We start from the raw sequence: 22,078 nt of genomic DNA, 5'->3' as shown, positions 1-22,078 counted from the left end.
CATGGGAGGAGTGGGTATTAGAATGGCATAGATATAGAATGCATGGGAGGAGTGGGTATTAGAATGGCATAGATATAGAATACATGGGAGGAGTGGGTATTAGAGTGGCATAGATATAGAATGGCATGGGAGGAGTGGGTATTAGAATGGCATAGATATAGAATAGCATGGGAGGAGTGGGTATTGTCAGAATAAGTAAAAAAGGATGGAGCCTGACGACATGTCTGAATCCCGCCTCTTGCCAATGGGCACACCAAAAGAAGTCACATTTTCTATTACAACAAACCACAATGGAGAGCCATATCTGACTTTGGCTCTGGCTTCCCACCTGCCACAAGATGCCAGGGATGTCCATTTCAGTTGTCATTTTCCATCGGAATAAATAGCAGTGGAAGGCAGTATCTGATCTTTTCTGGCTTCTCCATTGCCATGAGGCAGTGGTTAAACCTTCCTCCATTTTCTACCTTCTGTATGAATTCGGACCCATATCATTCTTTCCGCATCCTTCTACAACTATGCTGTTTGATAATTTATTGTAATGGCCACATAGAACTCACAGATAATCTTTGCAAATAAAGGGGATTAATAATGAAATCAATAGGTGACTACAAGTCAGGACCAGCAAACAGTAAGATACGGTCACTGGTCTCCTTGACCAGCAGCCACATCCCTTTTTTGGGTATTAATCTCTCAGCCACATAGCCGCCAAGTCTCGCTCTGTTCCATAATCTCTCAGCCATGTGGTTCCATGGGTTTTGTTTCCATGAGCCAAGAAAAGCCATTCAGCTTGTCAGTCAGCCCCACAGTTCCATAGTCTTGGCCCACATGAGAAGATGGTACCCTAGAGTCTTGGCACTGTGCCTCTGGGGATCCATGTTATGGTTTCTGACACGTTCTGGTCTCCGTGTCCTCTGCCACTTCACACAGAGTTCTTGAAGTGCTCTTCCCAGGCCCTCTGGTTTTCTCTCTTCTTTCCTGCTTCAAAGATGGCTCAGACTTACTTCCTGGTCCTGGGTGGGCAGTAGTAGAAATTGATCCATCCATACAGCCAGGAAGGCTGTTAATGACAACTGACAGACCCCCTCTATTAGTGTCACACATGCCCTGTTTGCATAGTGCCAATCATTTGATGATTGTTACAGAGACTTTAGTAGAAGAAATTCCACCCCACCAGACATATTTTTTAAAACATTGTAGAAAAGGCCCCTATGATTTTCCAGATTTTTATGCCGATTCTAATAGATTTATCAATAAATACCATGCATTGCATGCTGTTGCTGTTAGGTACCATTGAATTGGCTCCCCCTCTAGTGACCTTGAAACCGACTGGCCTGGCACCATCCTCACAATCATCGTGATGTCGGGTCCCTCCTTGCAGCCACCGTGTAAGTCCGTCTTGTCAAGAGACTTCCTCCTTGTTGCTGACTGTCTTCTTTTCCAGAACCGTCTCTTCTGCTAACGTGTCTAAAGTGTTTGAGATGAAATCCCACCATCCTGGCTTCTACGGAGCATTCTGACTATACTCCTTCCAAGATAGTTTTTTTTCCTTTTAGCAGTCCAGGTACCTTCAATATTCTTCACTGGCACTATAATTCAATTGCACACACTCTTCTTTTGTCTCCCGTATTCCATGTCCAACTTTCACATACTTCAGTCCTCTTCAATACTTTGAAGTCTTGTTCAGCAGATGTACCCAATGCAATGTGTTGGTTTTCTCAACATCTGCTTCCATGAGCACATTTTGAATTCAATTAAAATGAAATCCTTGACAACTTCAAACTTTTCTTTGTTTACCATGATGAAGGACTGGGAAAACTTACTCGTCTACACCAGGAAATTTGGAAGATGGCTGGTTACCTGGCCAACTGACTAGAAGGGATCCATATTTGTACCCATTCTACAAAACAGGTGATCCATCAGAAATGCACAAATGATGGAATCATTTAATTGATATCTTATCCAAGTAAAAGTTTGCTGAAGATCCTTCAAGAAAGATAATAGCAGTACTTTGACATGGAGCTGCCTGAGGTTTAGACCAGTTTCAACAGAGGCCGTGGCACAAAAGACATCATTACTGATGTCAGACAGATCTCCATGGAATGCAGAGAAAAGCAGAAAGGGGTTTACTTGGGTACTATTGACTATCCAAAGGCATTGAACTGTGTGGATCATTGAGCACTATTGTGATTTAAACATATTTTTCACCTGTATATGCACTGATTATATAATCTATTTGAATTTTTTCAATAGTATATAAATTACATTCTAATTTTAAAAAGGGAAAAATGTTTATTTTTTTAGTGAGAAAATGTGGTAGGGGAGATAAGGCTAATGTGTACAGAGGACAAATATACATATGTATATATATATAATCTTATATAAACAGGGTCTTTAAAAAGTCGACAGATATTAGAAATAGTAGATAATAGAATTTTTCATGAACTTTTTATAATTCTTTCATATAATATATACATGTGAAATTAATTATATCATATAGAGTATGCATGCAACTGTATACATATATATGCACACATAGGGATTCAAAAGTTCACAGAAAAATGCTATACCTTAAAAAAAAAGAGTAATTCAAAAATTTCCATGAATTCTCTGTAGCCCAGGTGTGTGTGTGTTTGTATGTATGCATGTATAGAACATTTAGCAAGATGTCAGAGTATAAAATTTAGATCTAAATGGAGTCCTATAGAGGTTTATATTCTTATAAGAATGGATTGAAAACATAAATTAATAAAATCTGGCATAATCAAAAAATAATTATAAGAAGATAGTATCTTTTCTTACATTAGTCTGCCTTAATCCTCAGAATGCTGTGTGACATTTGACCCTAGTCTCCCAATGACCTAGAAACGGAAGCACAGTTAGAAGAGATAACTAAAGTCCCCCCCTTAGAGGTGGCCCAGTAGGGATGTAAGCTCTTGAACTGGAGCTTATACTCATAACCATTCGACTATGTGCTCTCCATGATGAATTGTTATTGCTGCTGATTTTGAAGCATAGTTCAAAGGATGTTATTCCAGAGATAGTGTGCATATGAGGAAGGGAGTAAAGATTCATTTAAAAACAAGCTGCTGCCTTAATTGCCTATACAATTAAAAGCAACAATAGCACTAGTATGGAGATGAAAAAGTTGGAGTTTATGATGTTATGAACCTTAATTAAAATGTTACCGATATAGGCGCCAACATGCATGAAAAGGACAGGGTCTGTTAGATAATTGTGTCCTAGCTATGGAAAGAAAATGAAATAGATAACCAAATGAACAATGAGCATTTTACAGTGTGATCAACAACCTTCTCCATCATCGAAATGCTCTCCTAAAAATATCTGGGAATGAAGGCAGATACCCAGCTTCAGTCCTCTGTGGAGAAAAGGACGGGTTCTGTTTTATGCCTAGTAATGTTTCTTTGAGAGAGAGATGTGAATAGTAGTATATGTGAATAGTAGTATACGGGAAGCCTAGAAAATAAAAGTCAGACCTATTTGATGAAGCAAAGTCAGTTTGGATATCATGTGCGCATATGGACGAGGCTCCATGTTTTATTCCATTTATATTGTTTGCCCAAGCATTATAAAATAATTTCAGAAAACCAAATGTAGTCTTCTAATTGAGAACGAATCGACCATTTTTTGAACCTTTTCATACTGTACTTATATTCCAAGACTCTGCTATTACAATGCAAAAAGACACATCTTCTTGACTTTAATACATTTAAAAAATCATCTTGTAGTATACAGATGTTGATTTCCCTGCATCATAGCAATAAAATATGCTGAGTAACATTCCAGGTGTCCTTTTGGTTTATCCTTTATGAAATGTTAGGCATAATACTTGATGCACGCAGTTTTATTGGTGTGGAACTAAAACACCAGCCCCTTTATCATTGAGTTAATTTTGACACATGATGGTCCCATGTGTTACAGAGTAGAACTATTCAAAAGATCTTTTTTTTAATCCATCATTCAATTGTATTAAGCACACTTGTACATATGTTGCCATGAGCATTTCCAAAACATTTTCTTTCTACTTGCGCCCTGGGTATCTGCTCCTCTTTTTTACCCCTCCCTCCCCCAACCTCCTACCCATGTGAATCCTTGCTCAATTATATATTATTATTGCTATTTTGTGTCTTACACTGTCCGTTGTCTCCTTTCACCCACATTTCTGTTATTCATCCCCCTTGGAGGTTGGCTATATATCCAACCTTGTGATGCGTTTCCCCTTTTCACCCTCCTCAACCCCACTCCTACCCCGCACCCTCTATCTCCCTACCCTCAGGATATTGCTACTCCCACTACTGTTTCTGAGGGTTTTATCTGTCCTGAATTCCACGTGTCCAGAGCGATTATTTGTACAAATGTTTGTACGCCAATCTAGCCGCATTTGTAAGGTAGAAGTGGGTCGTGGTAGTAGCGGGGAGGAACCATTCAGGAACTAAAGGGATAATGTGGTGTCATCAATGCTATCCTGCACCCTGGTTGAGTCGTCCTTTCCTTGTAACCTGTCTGTGGGGGGATGTCAAATTGTCTACCGATGGGCTTTGGGTCTCCACTCCCACACCCCTCATTCACATTGATATAATTGTTTCTTTTGGATATTTTGATACCTGGTCCCATTGACACCTCATGTTCACACAGGCTGATTTTACTGACCCTCTATTTTACCAAATATGATGCCCTTCCCCAGGCTGGGTTCTTCCTGATAATATGTTCAAAGTAGATAACACTATGTCACTCCATCCTCAAGAGTAAGGAAAATTCTGTGTTTCTTCCAAGTCTGTATTTCTTCCAAGACAGACTTGTCTGTTACAGGAGTTCATGGTTTGTTCAGTATTCATTGCCAACATCACAATTCTTTTCAGGTGTCAATTCTTCTCCAGTATTGCTGACTCATTGCCCAGTTTCCACACGCGTAAGAGGTGAATGGAAGGACCATAATTTGGGTCTGGCTCCCCTGAATGATCACAGTGAAGTATTTCCTCATTAAATCTTTAAAGTGATCTTTGCTGTAGACTTGTCAAATGCAATATGTCATTTAATTTCTTGATTGCTGCTTCCATCAGCATAGGTTGCAGAGCCAACTAAACTGAAATTGAGGGCAACGTCAATCTTTTCTCATTTATCCTTATCTTGTCTATTGGTCCAGGTGAGGATTTTTGTTTGGTTTGGTTTTCTTCACACTGAACTGTAATCTTTATTGAACTCTGTATTCTTTGATCTTTAGCAGTAAGTGCCTCAAGGCATCTCGGCTTTCAGTAGGCTGTGCCATTTGCATAGGCCAGATGCAATGTTCTTCATATAGACAGCTTCTTGGACTGTTGGCTAAGTATACAGAGTGTGTAAGTAAGGTGAAATGATACAACCTTGACATGCAGCTTTCTGAAATTAAGGCAGTCCCACACCTTTGTTCTGTTCAAAAGTGGGCTTCTTGGTTTATGTACAGGTTTTGCCTGAGCACAATAACGCATGCTATTAATGATATTATTTTATAATATCCTCGTTATGAGTCTGTCACCTTTCTTTGGAAGAGCTGAAAATATGGATCTCTTCCTGTCAATATGTCAGGTAGTTATCAACCAAATTCCTTGGCGTAGATAAGTGCCTGTGTTGAGTACTGGAATGGTTTGTTGAAGCTTTTCACTCAGTTTTCCTTGTTTTTTGCAAGTACCTTCAATACTGTTGAGTTTTGATCATATGCTCTTTCTTGAGATGGTTGAACATAGACTTTTTTTTTTTTGTACGGGGACTCTATGTGGGTAGTCTTCCTTTTTCTTTCGATGTTTTCTTCAATATCTTTTTCATAGAATCTTTCAATATTGGAGTTCAAGGATTCTCTACTATCTCATCTTTCAGATGTAATCATTTGAATCCACATGGTTTATTTGGCTTGGTCTACATGTACACAAAATTAAACCTCAAACTCCCTGCCTGTGAGTCCATTCTTATTCATGGCAAGACTTTATATCCAAGTAGGACAGGCTCCTTGGCTTTCTGAAGCTGTATTCCCTAAAGAAGCAGCATGCCATCGTTCTTCAGTAGAGTGGTTAGTTCTGAACTGCTGACCTTGTGCTTAGCAGTTCAACACTCCACCAACAGGGCTCAAAAAAAGAGCGGAACAGAAAATTTCAAATTGCAGCTCAAGAGACAAAGGTCATAACTGTAGAAAAAGCATAAAGCACAAAAGTACAAAGATCTCTAGTCTTTTTCATGTATGATTGCCATTTATGTTGTTGGAGAATATGTTTTCAATGAAGTCATTAGTCTTGTGAGAATTAATCAATTAATGTGGCCCTTGTAGTCATACTTTCTAATGTGTATAGTATACTTCAGGACTCTATGCTATTGGCTACACTCCTGGAAGTTCTCTGCTATATTAGTGCACAGGTTTAAAGTGGAATTAATTTCTGATTTAGTGGAGGGAGTGAACCAGGTCATACCCATTGTTCCCTAGGAGATACGGTGTGCAGATGGCAAAAACCACACTTCAAAACCATTCATTCATCTGCGTATAAGAGTGATCTTGGAAGCAGAGACAAATCCCAGGACAATTGGAAGAGAAGATGCCAGTGTAGCCCATTGAGAACTCTGTATGACATATGAAGCAGCAGAGGTCAAACCAGAAGCACCAGAGATGGAGGCAAGGAGATCATGACTAACTATCACAGATGGATAGTGGATTTTCTTACTATTATCAGAAATGCAAAATGTCAAATAAAACAATAAGTGATAAATATGGAGTAAAGCAACCCAAACTAAACCTACTGTCATTGAGTCTGTTCCAAAGCATAGTGGCCCTATGTCCAATTCCCAGGCTGTCAATCCTCATGGGAGCAGATAGTCTCCTTCGTCCTCAGAGCGTCTGATGGGCGTGGACCACAGCCTTAGCGACACTTACTGCAAAGCACTGCCAGGCCCCTTGAGTGAGGCATAGGTGTATAGTTGATGGTAGTTTGCATAAAAATAGATAATATTATAAACAGGATTTACACTTTAAATGTAAAACAGAATTATATTTTATTGTGCCCTTTTAAGCTTTTTGTTTATATTTTTTGAACAACAAGGATCTTAAAGGATAAGATTTGAAGTAAGTTACAATATAGTACTGAGGAAAATGATTGCTAGTTTATGAAAAAGCTACAGAATAGGCAAGCTAGTGAAACCATTAGGACAACATAAGGATAGAGTCTAGGCCAGGCATTGGCAAACTTTTGAAATGGTGAAGCCAATTCTCTCCCTCACAATGAGTTAAAACTTATTCAAGAGCTATAAATGTATTTTTGAAAATGAATGGAATCACCATTATTTGAATATTATCCTTTAATTTTTTTCAATTTTACTTCAGAGCCATATTTCTGTATCGCAAGAGCCACATATGGCTTACAAGCCATAGTTTGCCAACTCTGGCGTAAACTAACATACCGTCTTTATAAAGAAAAATCAATTCCCTTGATTTTAGTAGCAAAGAAAAACATAAAGCTGTGTGAAATTATAAGAATTATTAGATTTCATTCTGGAAAGGAAAGGCAGTTTCTAGTCCATTAAAGAATTGGATTACTTAAGAGTTCAGCATCTTCTGCACTGAGAAGGAAAATGAATTTCATTCTTTTTTTATTCTTTATCATTTTAGTATTAGGTTGGAACTCATTCTGCTAGTGTTAGACTGTTTAAAAAATTACAAAAGGAGAAAGACTTGATTCCACTTGAAAAACACAAACCATGTTGGTAACTATCACTGGCTAGTTAGCATCACCCATCTTCTATTAAAAATAGATGTCTTTTACTGCTATGTAAGTCCAATAACAGAATTTTCTAAGTTGAATATCCCTTGAAGAGTCAGTTGGATAAAATATTTTCATTAAAACAAGACAAGAGCAAAACTGTCTTACTAATTTATATTGAAGTTTATTTTACTACATGGAAGAAGAAAACCATAGTCTACTTATTATATAAATAGTGTTAAATTATTTAAAACAAATAACATTTACATGTAGTAACATGTATAAAATAACAGGGATCACCAAAAGATAAAACAAATCGCTATTGGAGGACGTGCAACCAGAATGTTTCTGTGAAGCAGGCACGTCGAAACTTGGGCTCACATGTTTTGGATCTGTTGTCAGGAGAGACCCGTCCCTGAAAAAGAACAGCGCGTCTATTAAAGAACAAAATCAGTGTAAAAGAGGACTATTGATTGAAACAGGACCTTCAGCAATGGGCCCACACGTAATGGCAATGACGAGGATGACACAGGACAGGGAATGTTTCGTTCTGCTCTATGTAGAGTTGCTTTGTGTAGGAAGTTACTCAATGGCACTGGACAACAAAAGCAACATATTAGATCCTGGGAACCCAAGAGGCAAGCGAATTTTGGGAATAATGAGGGCAACAAATGTATAGATGTGTTTTATACAATTGATCTATGTATTGTGATGAATTGTATGAGCCCCAATAAATTGATTAAAAAAAACAAAAAACAACATATTAGTACAAAATAATATAAACCTTGCTATTTTTTCTGAAATTATCCACTTCTGCAAGTGGTGTTTTCCTTTCTCTAATCTTATCCCCAAATAATCCTGCACCCGTAGCTATACCACAACCAAACAGAAATCCCACCATTCTTAAGGGACTCAAGTCCCTGGGTTTATTTGAAGTGTTCTTAGAATTGGGGGAGGAAAAGAAGTATGCGTGGACAAGATTAGGACTTAGATGTGGTATGAGTGGATGGAGTATGTTTTCCCAGTGAAATCCCTGGACAGACCTGGCTTCCTGTGATGAATTGTGAAGAAAAATTCCTTGGCACAGATTTCTGATTTCTTTCTTACCAATGCAATTTCCAATTTTCTTAAAACTTCTTCTTAATAAAACTCAGTGATCATATTGTGTGTTTAGAGAAAATCTATTAAGATTATCCTTTTTGTATCCAAAAAAACCCCCAAAACAAAAAATATCTCATCATTACCTGAGCTGACATCTCTGTAGTGAATGTAACTGGTGGAGAAAACCCCCTGGGCCTTGTTCATAGTATCATTTTGGTAGATCCAAGAATTGTACCCGATTTCAAGTCATTCCACAAAAGTTTCTCCTTTACCTTTATTAGCCCCCAAAAGACTGATGGGAATATCAGCTCTTTGAGCTCACCAACTTTTATGTAACATTTTTGGCACATATTGAGCCAAAAGTTTGCTGAGACTAAGATGTGCTCTTAAAATTGAAAATGCCAACCCATGTGAGATCCCAATTTCAGTAGCTGTCACATCAACGGTAATTCTAAAGTCTTCTTCCACAAGTCTCTGGACTTCAGCTGTGGTGACCATCTTTCCTCTCTTGGCTCATATTTGAGGTCTTTCTGACATTCTTTAACACACTTGATTCTTCTAAAAATCGTTTCATGTGTGACAACATGCCCTTAAACTTTTTGCAATGCTTCAGCGACTTGGGAATATGTCCTGTTCAGTTTCATTAAAAATTTAATAATAACCTTGACCTCTAACACGGTTTTTAATGACACAAAAAATATGATATTTTTTTCTGAAGACAGAAGATGACCAGTCTGTGGGGTCTTACAGGCTTATATTAAAACAAGCAGCCATCTCAGTGAGCCATCAATAAAATGTACATGAAATAAACACACCAACCCGTGTGATCCAAGGACTTTGAATGATATAACAAATACGAAGGAGGGAGTGGTATCAGAGCTTAAATTGTGAACATCGGGTTTGTAGAAGACTGGATGACAATGAGCCCAAAATCCATATTTTGGGTCTTTACCTGGATTAAGCCTTTAGCGAATACTCTGACTTTAGTAGAGTGGTGTGAATAGTCTTGCTATCAGACAGCAAGCACTGAAAAGTCAATTATGGCAGGTATAGTTAAGTTAAAATATATTACCTTTGGAATATGAAAGCCAGGATAGGTAGATCTGTAGCCTTGTTGACAGAGGAGCCTTGGTGGAGTGGTGGTTACTCATTGGCCTGCTAACTGCAAGGTCAGCAGTTTGAAACCACCAGTCCCTCTGAGGGAGAAAGACAGAACTTCTTCTCCCATAAGGAGTTCAAATCTTGAAAACTCACAGGGGTAGTTTTACCCTGTCCTTTAGGGTCACTATGGGTTGGCATTGTCTTGATGGCAGTGAGTTTTTGTTTTATAGTGACAGTAACTCGGTTGGTTATTGCTTAGGGGTCTGGCCGGGAGGAATGGGTAGAAATGGGGTGCTAACAACCATAAATATAGGAAGAAAATGTTCTGAAAAATGAATGTGGTGATGATTATACAAATATTCATAATATGACTGAATGATTAAATGATATGCTATGTAAAGCATATGCCAATAAGACTATTTTAAAAAGTGAAAGAGCAAAGCATAGGTTACTGAGAGAACATTTTTTGCCACCAGACAACAATCATAGAGACATATTTAAACACATCATGTTTAAAATAAATCTGTGTATGCAGGAACTAGATCACGAATAGCAATACTTTTTGACTCATGCATGTATTGGTATGACCTATGGCCTTTAATTACCATTTTGTAATTATGTAATTACAAAACTATGAAGCATTTTGTACAAGTGAATGCTTCATCTTTTTTTTGTACAATACCTTATTTCAACTGTATTCTAAGGGCCAGGATACCAAGAAATATAAGACATAGTTTCTGTCCTCAAAGAACTCATATTTTTAATGGAGAGATGGTAGAATCAAACAATTGCTTGTGAGAAATTTTTTCAGTAAATGCATTTCTAAAATACAAAAGACACACAATACTAAATCTTCCCACAGAGCTTTCAAAAGGAAGTAATCTTGAAGTGATTTTGAAAGACACATAGAAATAAGTAGATGTTAATAAGTTCAAGCACAGTTTAGTAAACAATAATGATGTATCCAACACCTATGTTGCAAAGGGTATAGACAGCTTTAAATGCAAGGTCATTTAGGATTCTAGCCAGGTGGAGTGTAGTAAACTGATTTTTCTCCAAATCAAGTGCCGGATATAAAATACTTACAAATTTGTTCATTCAGTGTACATTTCATATACCCAATGTCTATGAAACAACAAATACATTTACTAATGGGAATTAGATAATCCAATGAAAATAATTTTATCTTACTTCCATGTTCCTAGTGCTACAAATATTTAAGTAGATCCAGTTGTTCAAAATTAGAATCCTTGCCAAAGGTTAGTTCCAAGTTTTACATCCACTCTATATTTTCTTGAAATTGAAACATGGAATATGTAAGATGTGGCCATGGTGAGTCTCCATTGCTTCCTACTTTTTTTTTTACATTATTTATAATGATTGATATTTAAAAATTATCTCCTTTCTGCAGATTTGGCAGTGTGGCGGATCCTTGGAGATTGTGACTTGCTCACACGTGGGTCATGTTTTTCGGAAGGCAACCCCTTACACTTTCCCTGGTGGGACTGGTCATGTCATAAACAAAAACAACAGGAGACTGGCAGAAGTCTGGATGGATGAATTTAAAGATTTCTTCTATATTATATCCCCAGGTAAGCAATTCTGACCTTCTTTTCTCATGCTGGATATGTTTCGTTATTGCTAGTTCTATGTTATTGTTTAAAAAACTATTGTGTATGACCATACTATTATTTTTCAAAAGCATATTTGATAAAGTTATACTAAAAGATCGGTCTGTTAGTTCTCTGCTTTGTGTACCTAAAATGGGAAAGACTGCACTTAGCTCAAATCCATACTCTTTGTTTTGTTTCCAGAATAAATGCTCTGTCAGAAAACAGTGCAAACCATGCAGAGTGATCTGCATTTAATAAACATTTATCACTCTATTAAAGAAATATTTATCATGTTTAACGGGATTACTTTATAAAGTCTTATTCTCTTATTATGTAAAAGAGGAAATGATTAAAATACTTTATATAGGATGCCAATTATGCCACCGTTAAAAATGTACATTTTGAGCAGTGTTTAATGACATAGTAAATTGCTTATCAATAAAGTGGGAGCATAATACAATCATTGCCTTCCTAGTGGCCTATTGACCCAGAGTAGAACTGCCACACTGGATTTTTCTTCTTCTTTTTTAATCACTCTTTTACTGTAAATATAAATTAGGTGGGGATGGGACTGGCTGTAGGGTCTCCAAGGTGGTCTGGGAGCCCACTGCTACATCCTTCTCATGTGGCGCTGCTGGGGGCTTTGAAGAGTTGGCCCTTGTAACAGCGAGTTACCTAAGCCATTACACTGCCGGTGTTCCTTGAAACAATGCAGGACTAGAAAGTATTGGCCTACACTAGTTATAGAAAAGACTAACTATAGACATATAAGCAAAAATAGGGTATTAGTTGATGGGATTATGAATAGTTTCATCCATATTCCTATTATTTTCTCAAGAAATATGTTAAAAACATTTTTTTCTAAATCATTAGCAGAAATAAAATAAGCCCATGAGGCACTTTGATAAATGTTCACTACTGGGTGTTATAACATTATAAGTTAATTCAGTCTTTTCATAATTTTCTATAATTTCCCCAATATCTATATTATTTTTAAAAATGTGAAGAATTACAAAAGAAAATAAAACATTTTGAGAATAAGCTGATAAAAACGCACAGGACTACCGTGAAGATCCCAAAACCTAGGAAGAAAAACTAAAGAATAAGTTACTTAATAGGAATGCAGCTTTATTTATAACTTCATCGAAATGCTCTATTTTGATGTTCTATAGCTCTTGATAGTCATTAATGTTGTTATTATTATGTAATACATCAGATTAACATGGCCATAGCGTCTTTCTATGGAATAATCTACATTCTTGGAAGAAATAAATTGAGGTTTAATTGGCATGCTGTGTGTCCAGAATGTACATGAGCCTATTAAAACACTTCTTCTAGTGATGAGTGTGACCAGGAGATGAGCAGAATGAAGGTTTTTCTTATTAAGAACCACTGTTGCTACATCGAGAAGAAAAATAAGGGCACTGTATATGCAAATAGGTGACTAGAGAAGGATTTTTTTATACATTCTTAAGCTTCTTCTATGTCAGGACACTGTTGCCAGGAAGACGATTTCATGCATAGATGTATTTCTCTATGCAGTAGCTCTCCAGTCCAGCTGGTCACAGAGTTGTGTTCAGCAAGAGTACGTAAAATTTCAGCAAGGCAGTGACATTTATATAACCTTTTTCATTTTCATTTCTTGATACTTTTTAAATTCAAATCAAATACTTGTAGAAATGTAGAAGCTCAAATATGAATAAAAGGATAATAGAAGAAAGAAGTGTGTTATGTGAGATTACATGCAACTTACTCTCAGAAATATCAGTAACTGCACAGAATGACTGTAACCAGATGTATTATCCTCATCCATAAGGAACATTATTCTTTTAAAGTCATGTGGTATTCTTTGGTATGATTTTTTCTGAGTGAAAAAAGCAGGTAAATGGTAGAACCATTTCTCAAACTGCAATGAAATTACAAGTTTTCACATTTAAAGGATGAGAAAGAAAGCCTGCTCTCTGGAACTAACGACTTCATGTTGCTCAGCAGGAACTGTTTGTATATCCTGGAAACTGTCGTTCCTCTATTACAATAAATATCATTTGGGAGTTTATTGTTTTTATGGAAAGGACTCCTTTGAATCTGGAAAGGTCCTTTGCAAAGCAGGAAAAGGACACTTAGGGAATATGCTGCACTTATCTCGGAACTTCCTAAGGGGCGGTTCCACTTATGTAGGTCTCCTAGACAGCCGCATTGACAAGCATGGATCTGCCTCCCACAGAGCACTAGAGGAAAACCAAAGCCATGAAGCAATAAATTGCTTCTCAGTGGAAACGAAATAATGGAGCTAAACTGAAACCTAGAGCTGGATGTCTGAGAACGATTCTAGCCCTGGGCAGCCTTCAAGTCAGCCCAAACTGATGACGTGTGTTGTTATTAAGGAAGGCAAGAAGCTGTTACTTATGTGGTGCCCAGCATTTTGTGAATAGAAAACTATTTTATTCATCATTTAGTCTAGATATGTTGATAGTTTCTATTTCCCCTAAAATCAAAATATGGTTTTCTAGTCTATAGAATTGTTGATTTTATATTATGTTTTCTCTCCTTGAGGAATAGGTGAGTTTGTGAAGACAAAAAGCTGTATATGTGTATGAGGGGCTAACAGGCACTCCCACTTAGAATTATACTGTGTGCTATAATATACCTATAGACACATTCATGGAAAGCTTATTTAATGTGCTTAAGGAAATTGTTCTCTTTAGAAGTGCCTCTGTAGTTCTGTTACCCTATTCAGCATGTCTTGGGAGAAGACTTTTATTCGTTACACAAGTACTATTTTAGTATTGATTCTTATTTTCCATTTAGCCGAGTTTTTTTAAATATCAATATACAAGTTCTGAGCTTTCATGAATAGAATTCAGACATCGGTTTTTCTCCCTTCCAATATGATCTATAAAATACTTCCTGCCTGAAGGAATGAGTCAGCCCGGGTGCAGTATAGCACCAATGACAGACACAATATTCCTCCGTTCCTCAAGGCTTCCTCACCCCCATTATGACCCCAGCTCTACTTTACAAATCTGGTTAGACCAGCACATGTATATTGTGACAGACAAGAGCTCTTGGCACATGGAATCCAGGAAAGATAAACCCTTCAGGAACAGAAATAGGAGTAGCAATACCAAAAGGGTAGGGGGAAGGTGGGGGAAGAAGGGGTGGGGAAAGGGGGAACTGATCACAATGTTCAATATATAACCACCACCACCACCAACCTCAGTGGGAAAGAACAACAGAAACCTGGGCAAAGACCGTGGTCGGTGTAAGATATGAAAATAATAATAATAATTTATAATTTATCAAGGGTTCACGATGGTGGGAGGGTGGGGGGAAGGAGGAGGGAAAAGAGGAGCTAATACCAAGGGCTCAAACAGAAGGAAAATGCTTAGAATATGATGATGGCAGCACATGTACAAATGTGCTTGATGCAATTGACATATGGATTGTTATAAGAGCTGTAAGAGCTCCCAATAAAGTGATGGGGAAAAAATCCCAAAACCTTCCTGCCTGCTTTCTTGGGTGACCTCTGGGATGCTTCCGCTCGGTCTTTCGCTCTGGAAATTATATCTCTTCCAGCAGTGAGAGCAAGGCCAACGCATCAGTCACTTGCTGTGCTGTTTAAACTTTTGCTTTACATCCTCTATATACAAAGTAATCCATAAGCTTGTATTTCTATTGGCTGGGAGCATTCCTGTCACAGTCCTTGATTTAAACTGTGGTTGAAAGCTTAGAAGAATGGATAAAGAATAAATGAATGAATACAATTTTAAAGGAAGCTACTGTTGTCTCTTCCTTTATTCTGAAATCCTCACGGGTGTTTTGTTTGTACCAGAGAATCTCTTCCCGGCATTGATTGGGGAGACTTTGTTCCATCTGTCCTCCAGTCCTGGCTAAGGACCCACTGATTTGGGAGGGGTAAAGGATGCTTTTCATATATCTGAAATCCCATTTTTCTGTGCTTTCCGTCAGAAAATCTTCCATTGGCTTTCCTGTATCTTTAAGGTTTTATGATTCCACCATTGTCAAAGTGCACACTATAATAACATCTTACTATCCAAAGCTAATGGAAAATCTTACAGGCACAATGATAATATTCTCTAATGAAGTAGCATAATTCTTTAAATTGTTTTGACACATATTAATTTTTGTTTTTTCCCATGATGTCCATTAATTTAAAGCTAAAATAAGACTATTTTAAAAATCAGAAGAATTAGCTTTACACTGCCCCCCCCCACTCCGATATTCATTTTATGTCTTAATTGTCTTGGTCTTTAAAAGATCATTAGCTACGACAATGTTGATACAATTGACGTGGTCTAATTATGTCCTTAACTGAGCATATGGATGAATAGTAGTGATATTTTGAAGTAGTGTAGGTTTTAAACACTTATTTAGTTTAGTTTCTGGCTTTCTTTTTAAGGATGTAACTATTAACGCATCATTGATTTTTAAAGCCCCCTGGACTCTTAAAGCCCGCAGCAGTGTTCACTCATGACTGGGCTGTTTCAGCTTAGCCCAATCTGACTGTGCTAGCAAATCCTCCGACACGCAGTGATGTAAGCAGAAGTCACCCTCAAGGAGCACCCCATTGTAAATGGTAGCACATTTCCCCTTGTCGGCCACTGGTGAAACGCTTAAAATCTTGAATATAGGGTATAGTCATTACACTAACCATGCATTAGAAATGCTGGGTGTTCTATAAATATTGATTTTCTTTCTTTAGGGACATAGATTTCTCTGTATATTTGGATTGATGTGGTGATGAGAAGCAGCTGTTCTCTAATTCTTCGTTCTTTGTTTTCTTAATAGGCAGGTTGTGCTCTTTTTTGTACAGAAACAAATTGAAAATAGAATTTAAAGATTCTCAAAACATGCTATTAAAGGTTTTTATATGTAACTGAGCAAACAGCTTATTTTTCCTTAGTACTATTGGAGTGTTTTGATCTGTATTCCAGTTATGTACAAACTCTGTTTTGAAAGTAAATCTCCTGTTTGTTGATCTTTTGAAATGCCTCAGAATAATCAGTTTCTCAAAGACAGCTCTTTTTAAGTAGCACTTTTGAATTATTAGTAAAGTAAAAGACATATCATTGTCTGTAGAAATTGCTATCTATAAAATACAAGTATGTATCAACATGGTGATTTTTAAAAAGATATAATAGTTAACCACCAACCTTTGGAGTGTAGAACATAATTTATTCTATAAATCATTACATTTCAGTTTGAATTCTTACAAGCTGATTTCATAAACATGGATATTTATGCTCTAGCAAAAGTTGCAGCATACAGATTTTATTTTTATAATAATTTAGAGATACCAGTTTTTGTTTGAATTAATATGGATTTATCCATAAGGAAAGTGCTGCACTTGTAAAATTAAAGTACATCTGTCAATGTTTTTAGAATCATTATTCTTTTTCTGCAGCATCAGACCAGAAAACATTAAGTGAATATGGTATCATGAAGAAAAAAACCCAAATCACTTTAATATGCCACTTTCAGGTGACATAGATGCCCTTTATTGTGTTTCATGTTGAAATACTGATTTTGCAATAATTGATGGAAGAGCTATATTAAGATGTTTTAGTATAGCAGGCCGACTACAACTTTGTCTTGCTACAACCAATCAAAGACACATTTCAATTCTATAAAGCTTTAAGAATTAAATTAGGTAAATTTTTATAATTAGCATTTTCCCTGATATGTTGTTAATTTGCATTTTTATAATCTAGAAAAAATTTGCATTTTGTATTTATTGATAAGTATTTATTAAATCTCAACTAGGATTTGTATTTATTGATAAGTATTTATTAAATCTCAACTTTACTCTGTAAGCAGAGAGATATAACGTTTTTCCCTTGCTATTAAAGAGAGCACTGTCTTCATTGTCACATTTAATCAGCTTAAATAAAAATAAGTACTGAGCACCTAAGAAACAGGACCAAAGGTTAAGAATTGGAAGGAACTCTGTGAGCTGCTTGCATCTCCTTGATGCCTTCTTCTCTCCTACACACTTCCATATCAAGAGTCCTCACACCCTCTCTATTTCCTGATTCTGACACTTAAACTTTGCCTACACTTACTTCCTACACAGAACCTTCTGACTATTCTGATGAATCTTCTTTTCGCATATCTTGCCCACTCCCCATCCTATGTTTTTCAAACAGAATCGTTAGCATGTAATTCATAGATCATGCAATTCAGTAGTTGACTCACATCAAGAAGAGTTGTACAATCATCACCGCAATCAGCTTTAGAACATTTGTTCACTCTTGTACCCATCCTTACAAGCTCCCCATTCCTCCCCCAACGCCCCCTGTCATATCCCCAAGGAACCATTAATCCTCACCTCGCAAAAATCCACCTGCTAACCAAAGAAACCTACTCTGACGATGCTACCACATAACCAAAGGCAAGTCCCATCTGATTTGTTCTCTCACCTAAAGGAGCCTGTTGCCCTTAGGGTTCTTTCTTCTCATGATAAGCATTTATCTGTAGACCTCTGTTCCCTTGGACTTTCAGTGACCCCCGACCCCAAACTAGACCCTCAAGTCTTTCTTAGAGGAATTTCAGGAGAAACTTGAATATCCACCATTTTGGTTAGGGGTCAAACATTTAAACTTTGGTACCAGGTACTCCTCTAATTTGCCTAACCACCTTTTCTTAAACAAACAAGCAAATAAATAAATAGATTTGTTGCTGAGAATACCACACACACACAGATACCAATTCAAGTTTCTACATATGCATTCAGTGACATTGATACCATTCTGAGGTATGCTACATTCTTGGCCTCTCTTTCTAAGTTGATTCTCCCCTATTAACATACTGGCTGTCCCCTAACGTTCCTATCTAATCTTTCAAAATTCTGTTTTCAATTTAATTCATACATATAGATCTCAGAAGAACATTCTGCTCAAGGCAGACATTTTTTTACTAGTTACGCCAAGTTTTATTGTTATTTTCTTCTTTCTGTTTTTTGTTTGTTTGTTTTTTATTGTTTCTGATAGATTTCCCAATTTATGAAGCCCAGAAGGAGTGGAAGGATAGAGACAATAAGTGATGCAATGGTTTGTTAGATGGGGTGTGGTGGGGGTGTAGGGGAGTGGGGAAGTGGGAAAAGTGAGGGGAATTGTGGAGCAAACAATGAATGCTGGAGCAGGGAGGGAGATTTAGAACTGATTGTGATGATGTATATGCGACTTTTTAAAAAATCTAATTCTGGCTTGTGAATATTATATCAAAAAGTAATAGAGAAAAAAAACAAAGACATGAAACCAAACTTGACCTATGGTTATCATGGGTGAAGGAGGAAGTTTTTGCTTATTGGGCATTGTTTATGCTAATGATCATGGAATAATTTGGAAAGGATATCAATAATGGTTATACAAAATGAAGAGTATGACCAATGGCACTGAACTGTACATGTAGAAGTTGTTAAATCGGAGAATGATTTGTTTTGGATATTTTGGCCACAATAGAACACAAAGAATTACAGGAAGAACGATGAGTACAAGGAAAGAGAAAATGTTCTAAAATTGATTGTGGTGATGGTTGGACAACTCATCTTTGAGAATTAACCATTGAATTTTATGATATGTGAATGAAGTGCCAAAAGACTGTTAAAAAAAGGAAGTGAGATGAAATCTCACCATCCTCAATTTTTAAAAATAAAAAGGAGAAAATTAGTGGCTATTTTTGGTTTACGATTTAATGCAGCAGTTTCAAGGGTTCATCAAGCCTGCTTGGTTACAGAACAGTTGAGTTTCATGAGAATTTGAAATTCGGTGTGTATTTCCCTGCCTACCACCAAGATTGTTCTATAAAATCTTTGATTCACCCACATGGAAGAAGCACAGCAGCCTGTGTGATCAGGAGGTATTGAAGGGATCAGGCATTGAAGAACAAAAAATCAAATCATTGTGAATGAGGGGGATTGCAGATTGGGGACCTTAGACCCATCTGTAGGCAATTGGGCATCCCTTATGGAAGAGGAGAGGAGACAAGCCAGTCAGAGTGCAGTATAGCAGCCACTGTGCCGATCTGTTTAATTAAGGGTCTTGCTCTGTCAATCTGGTCATGACCAATGAGGCCTCTGTGAGGGCATGGCCTTCTCCTGAGAATTCTGGGATATCCAGTATTTCCTCCTGGGAGGCGGGAGACACCTCTCTCTCTGCTCACTCCCTGGGAAGCATTGCAGCTGACAAGACACATGGAACTACACTAATGCCCTGAGCTGGAGAAGCCACATGGACCCACCCTGATGCAACCAGGCATCTGAAGTGAGAGAAGCTACATGGAGACCCCTGCCAGCACTGAGATGCTTACAATGCTACTGGATCCAAAGACTTTCTACCCACTGGCCTGTGATTGTCCTGCATTCAGCATCATTATATGTGTTTTGTGAGTCTGAAGTGGACTTTATAGATTGGTACTGGACTTAATGGTTAATATTTGACTTATGGGCTTGGACTGGACTGGGTTGGGATGCTTTCTTAATGTACAATTACCCTTTATATAAAACTCTCTTTTACGCATATGAGTTTCTGTGGATTTGTTTCTCTAGTCTACCTGGACTAGCACACATGCATGTAAAGATTTTTATATAAGTAAACAGGATGATTAATAGAACATGTTTATTTTCTTCTTTAACTTATTAATATATCTTCTAGTGATCTATATATAACTTAGGCAGGATTATGCCATTCTACTATACAGGTATAAAATCTTATACATTAAATTAATAGTTCTCAGTCTTCCTAATGCCGGGACCCTTTAATACAGTTCCTAGTGTGGTGGTGACCCCCAACCATAACATTATTTTAATTGCTAGTTCATAACTATAATTTTGCTACCGTTATGAATCAGGCAGCTCTTGTGAAAGAGTTGTTCGACCCTCAAAGGGGTCACAACACACAGGTTGAGAACTGCTGCATTACATAATTAAACACTTGTTATTTTTGTTAGATGCCAACAAGTTGTATTTCCAAGGAAAACAGAGCAAAGCACTACCTTGACCTGCACTTCACAGTTGTTGCTGTTAGGATTCAGTGTTGCAGCCCCTGTGCCGATCTGTTTAATTAAGGGTCTTGCTCTTTGTATCACAGTTGCTTTACTTTACTAATCTGAAATCTTTCTCCAGGGACTACTTCCTCATTATGACATGTTCAAAGTATGTGAGACAAACTTGCCCCATCTTCCATTCTAAAGGGCATTCTGGCTGTTAATTCATTCTATATACTATCATCACTTTAGTTTATTACTTTTATATTTTTTGTATGCATAGAGAGGTGTGTGGGTATTTGTGGTGTGTGTGTGTGTGTGTGTGTGTGTGTGTGTGTGTGTGTGTAAATCTATTACTGTCGAGTCTATTCTGTTTCGTGGTAGCCTACGGGATAGAAAAGAAGCCCCATATTTTCCCGAGCTCAAATCTTTATTGAAACTTCCTGCTACATCCTGTGGAGCAATTGCTGACTTTGAATCGCTGACCTTTTGGTTAGCTATCCTGTGCTTAATGACTGTACCACCAGGGAGCTTATAAACGGGTCCCTCAAAAGTTAATGGGAAAGTATTCTTGCCTTTTAATTCCATTTTCCACTAACTCTCTAAAGTCTAATTGTAAGTTTATGTTTTTCTTTACCCTAATTGCTACTAGAATCAGACATCTGACAATTTGTTGTTGACACTTGGATTTCTAATTTAAAGAAATTAGAAACCATCATCAGAGTCATCTTTTCATTCATATTCATTTTTCATTTTGCTTTTGCTTTGCTTTTCTGTTTCTCTTTTATAATTTCATAGTTCTTTATGCTTTCTGACAATAAATCTTTTACCCACTATATACATTACAAATATTTTCCCTAGAATAAATTGGTGATGTTTATGAACTCAGAAAATAATTTAAATTTGGAAATAAAATAGTTAATTGTATGAATACTTTGTAAAAACAGTTTCTTTCAAACTTGGCAAAATGCCTAACATTTTTTAGGTGCCAAAGAAATATTTGATGAATGATTAAAACTTCTGTTGAGTGAAATTAAGAGGTTGGTTTTCAATTTTGCAGCCAAAAATCTACGTGGAGAGTATTATTTTTATTACAGAATAAGATGAATCTCCTGAGGAAAACATTATTGTATTTCCATGAAGCATAAATAAAATTATTAGTTATAGCATCTACTGATTTGTTTCCCACATTTCATTTTATTTTTAATTCAATATATTACAGTGATAGCATGGGCTCCCATTATAGTAATTATTTTTTTTTTTATCATTTGATTGGGGACTCACACAACTCCCATCACAATCCAATCATCCATCCATTGTGTCAAGCACATTTGTATGTTTGCTGTCATCATCATTTTCCAAACATTTGCTTTCTACTTGAGCCCTTGGTATCAGCTCCTCATTTTCCCCTTCTTCACTCACAAACCCTTGATAATTTATAAATTATTATTATTTTTTTCATGTCTTACACTGACCGATGTCTCCCTTCATCCACTTTTCTCTTGTCCATCCCCCAGGGAGGGGTTT

General features: G+C 37.0%; 1 protein-coding gene across 6 annotated transcripts in view; it reads left to right on the top strand.

The window, feature by feature from the left end:
* Positions 1–22,078, top strand: part of GALNT13 (polypeptide N-acetylgalactosaminyltransferase 13) — a 594,009-nt gene that overhangs the window by 376,639 nt on the left and 195,292 nt on the right. For all 6 annotated transcript variants that reach the window (XR_006680924.1, XM_004703815.2, XM_045299235.1 and 3 more), the window contains exon 8: positions 11,347–11,527. Coding sequence is in view for 5 of the 6 variants with exons in the window: in XM_004703815.2 (XP_004703872.1) it covers positions 11,347–11,527 (181 nt within the window). In the remaining variant the exon portion in view is untranslated. The remainder of the gene's footprint in view (positions 1–11,346; positions 11,528–22,078) is intronic.

Source organism: Echinops telfairi, unplaced genomic scaffold (assembly GCF_000313985.2).
Source record: "Echinops telfairi isolate 266 unplaced genomic scaffold, ASM31398v2 ScPeMD7_4;HRSCAF=17, whole genome shotgun sequence".
NCBI classification, from domain to species: Eukaryota; Metazoa; Chordata; class Mammalia; order Afrosoricida; family Tenrecidae; genus Echinops; species Echinops telfairi.
This window is presented reverse-complemented; position numbering and strand designations above follow the sequence as displayed.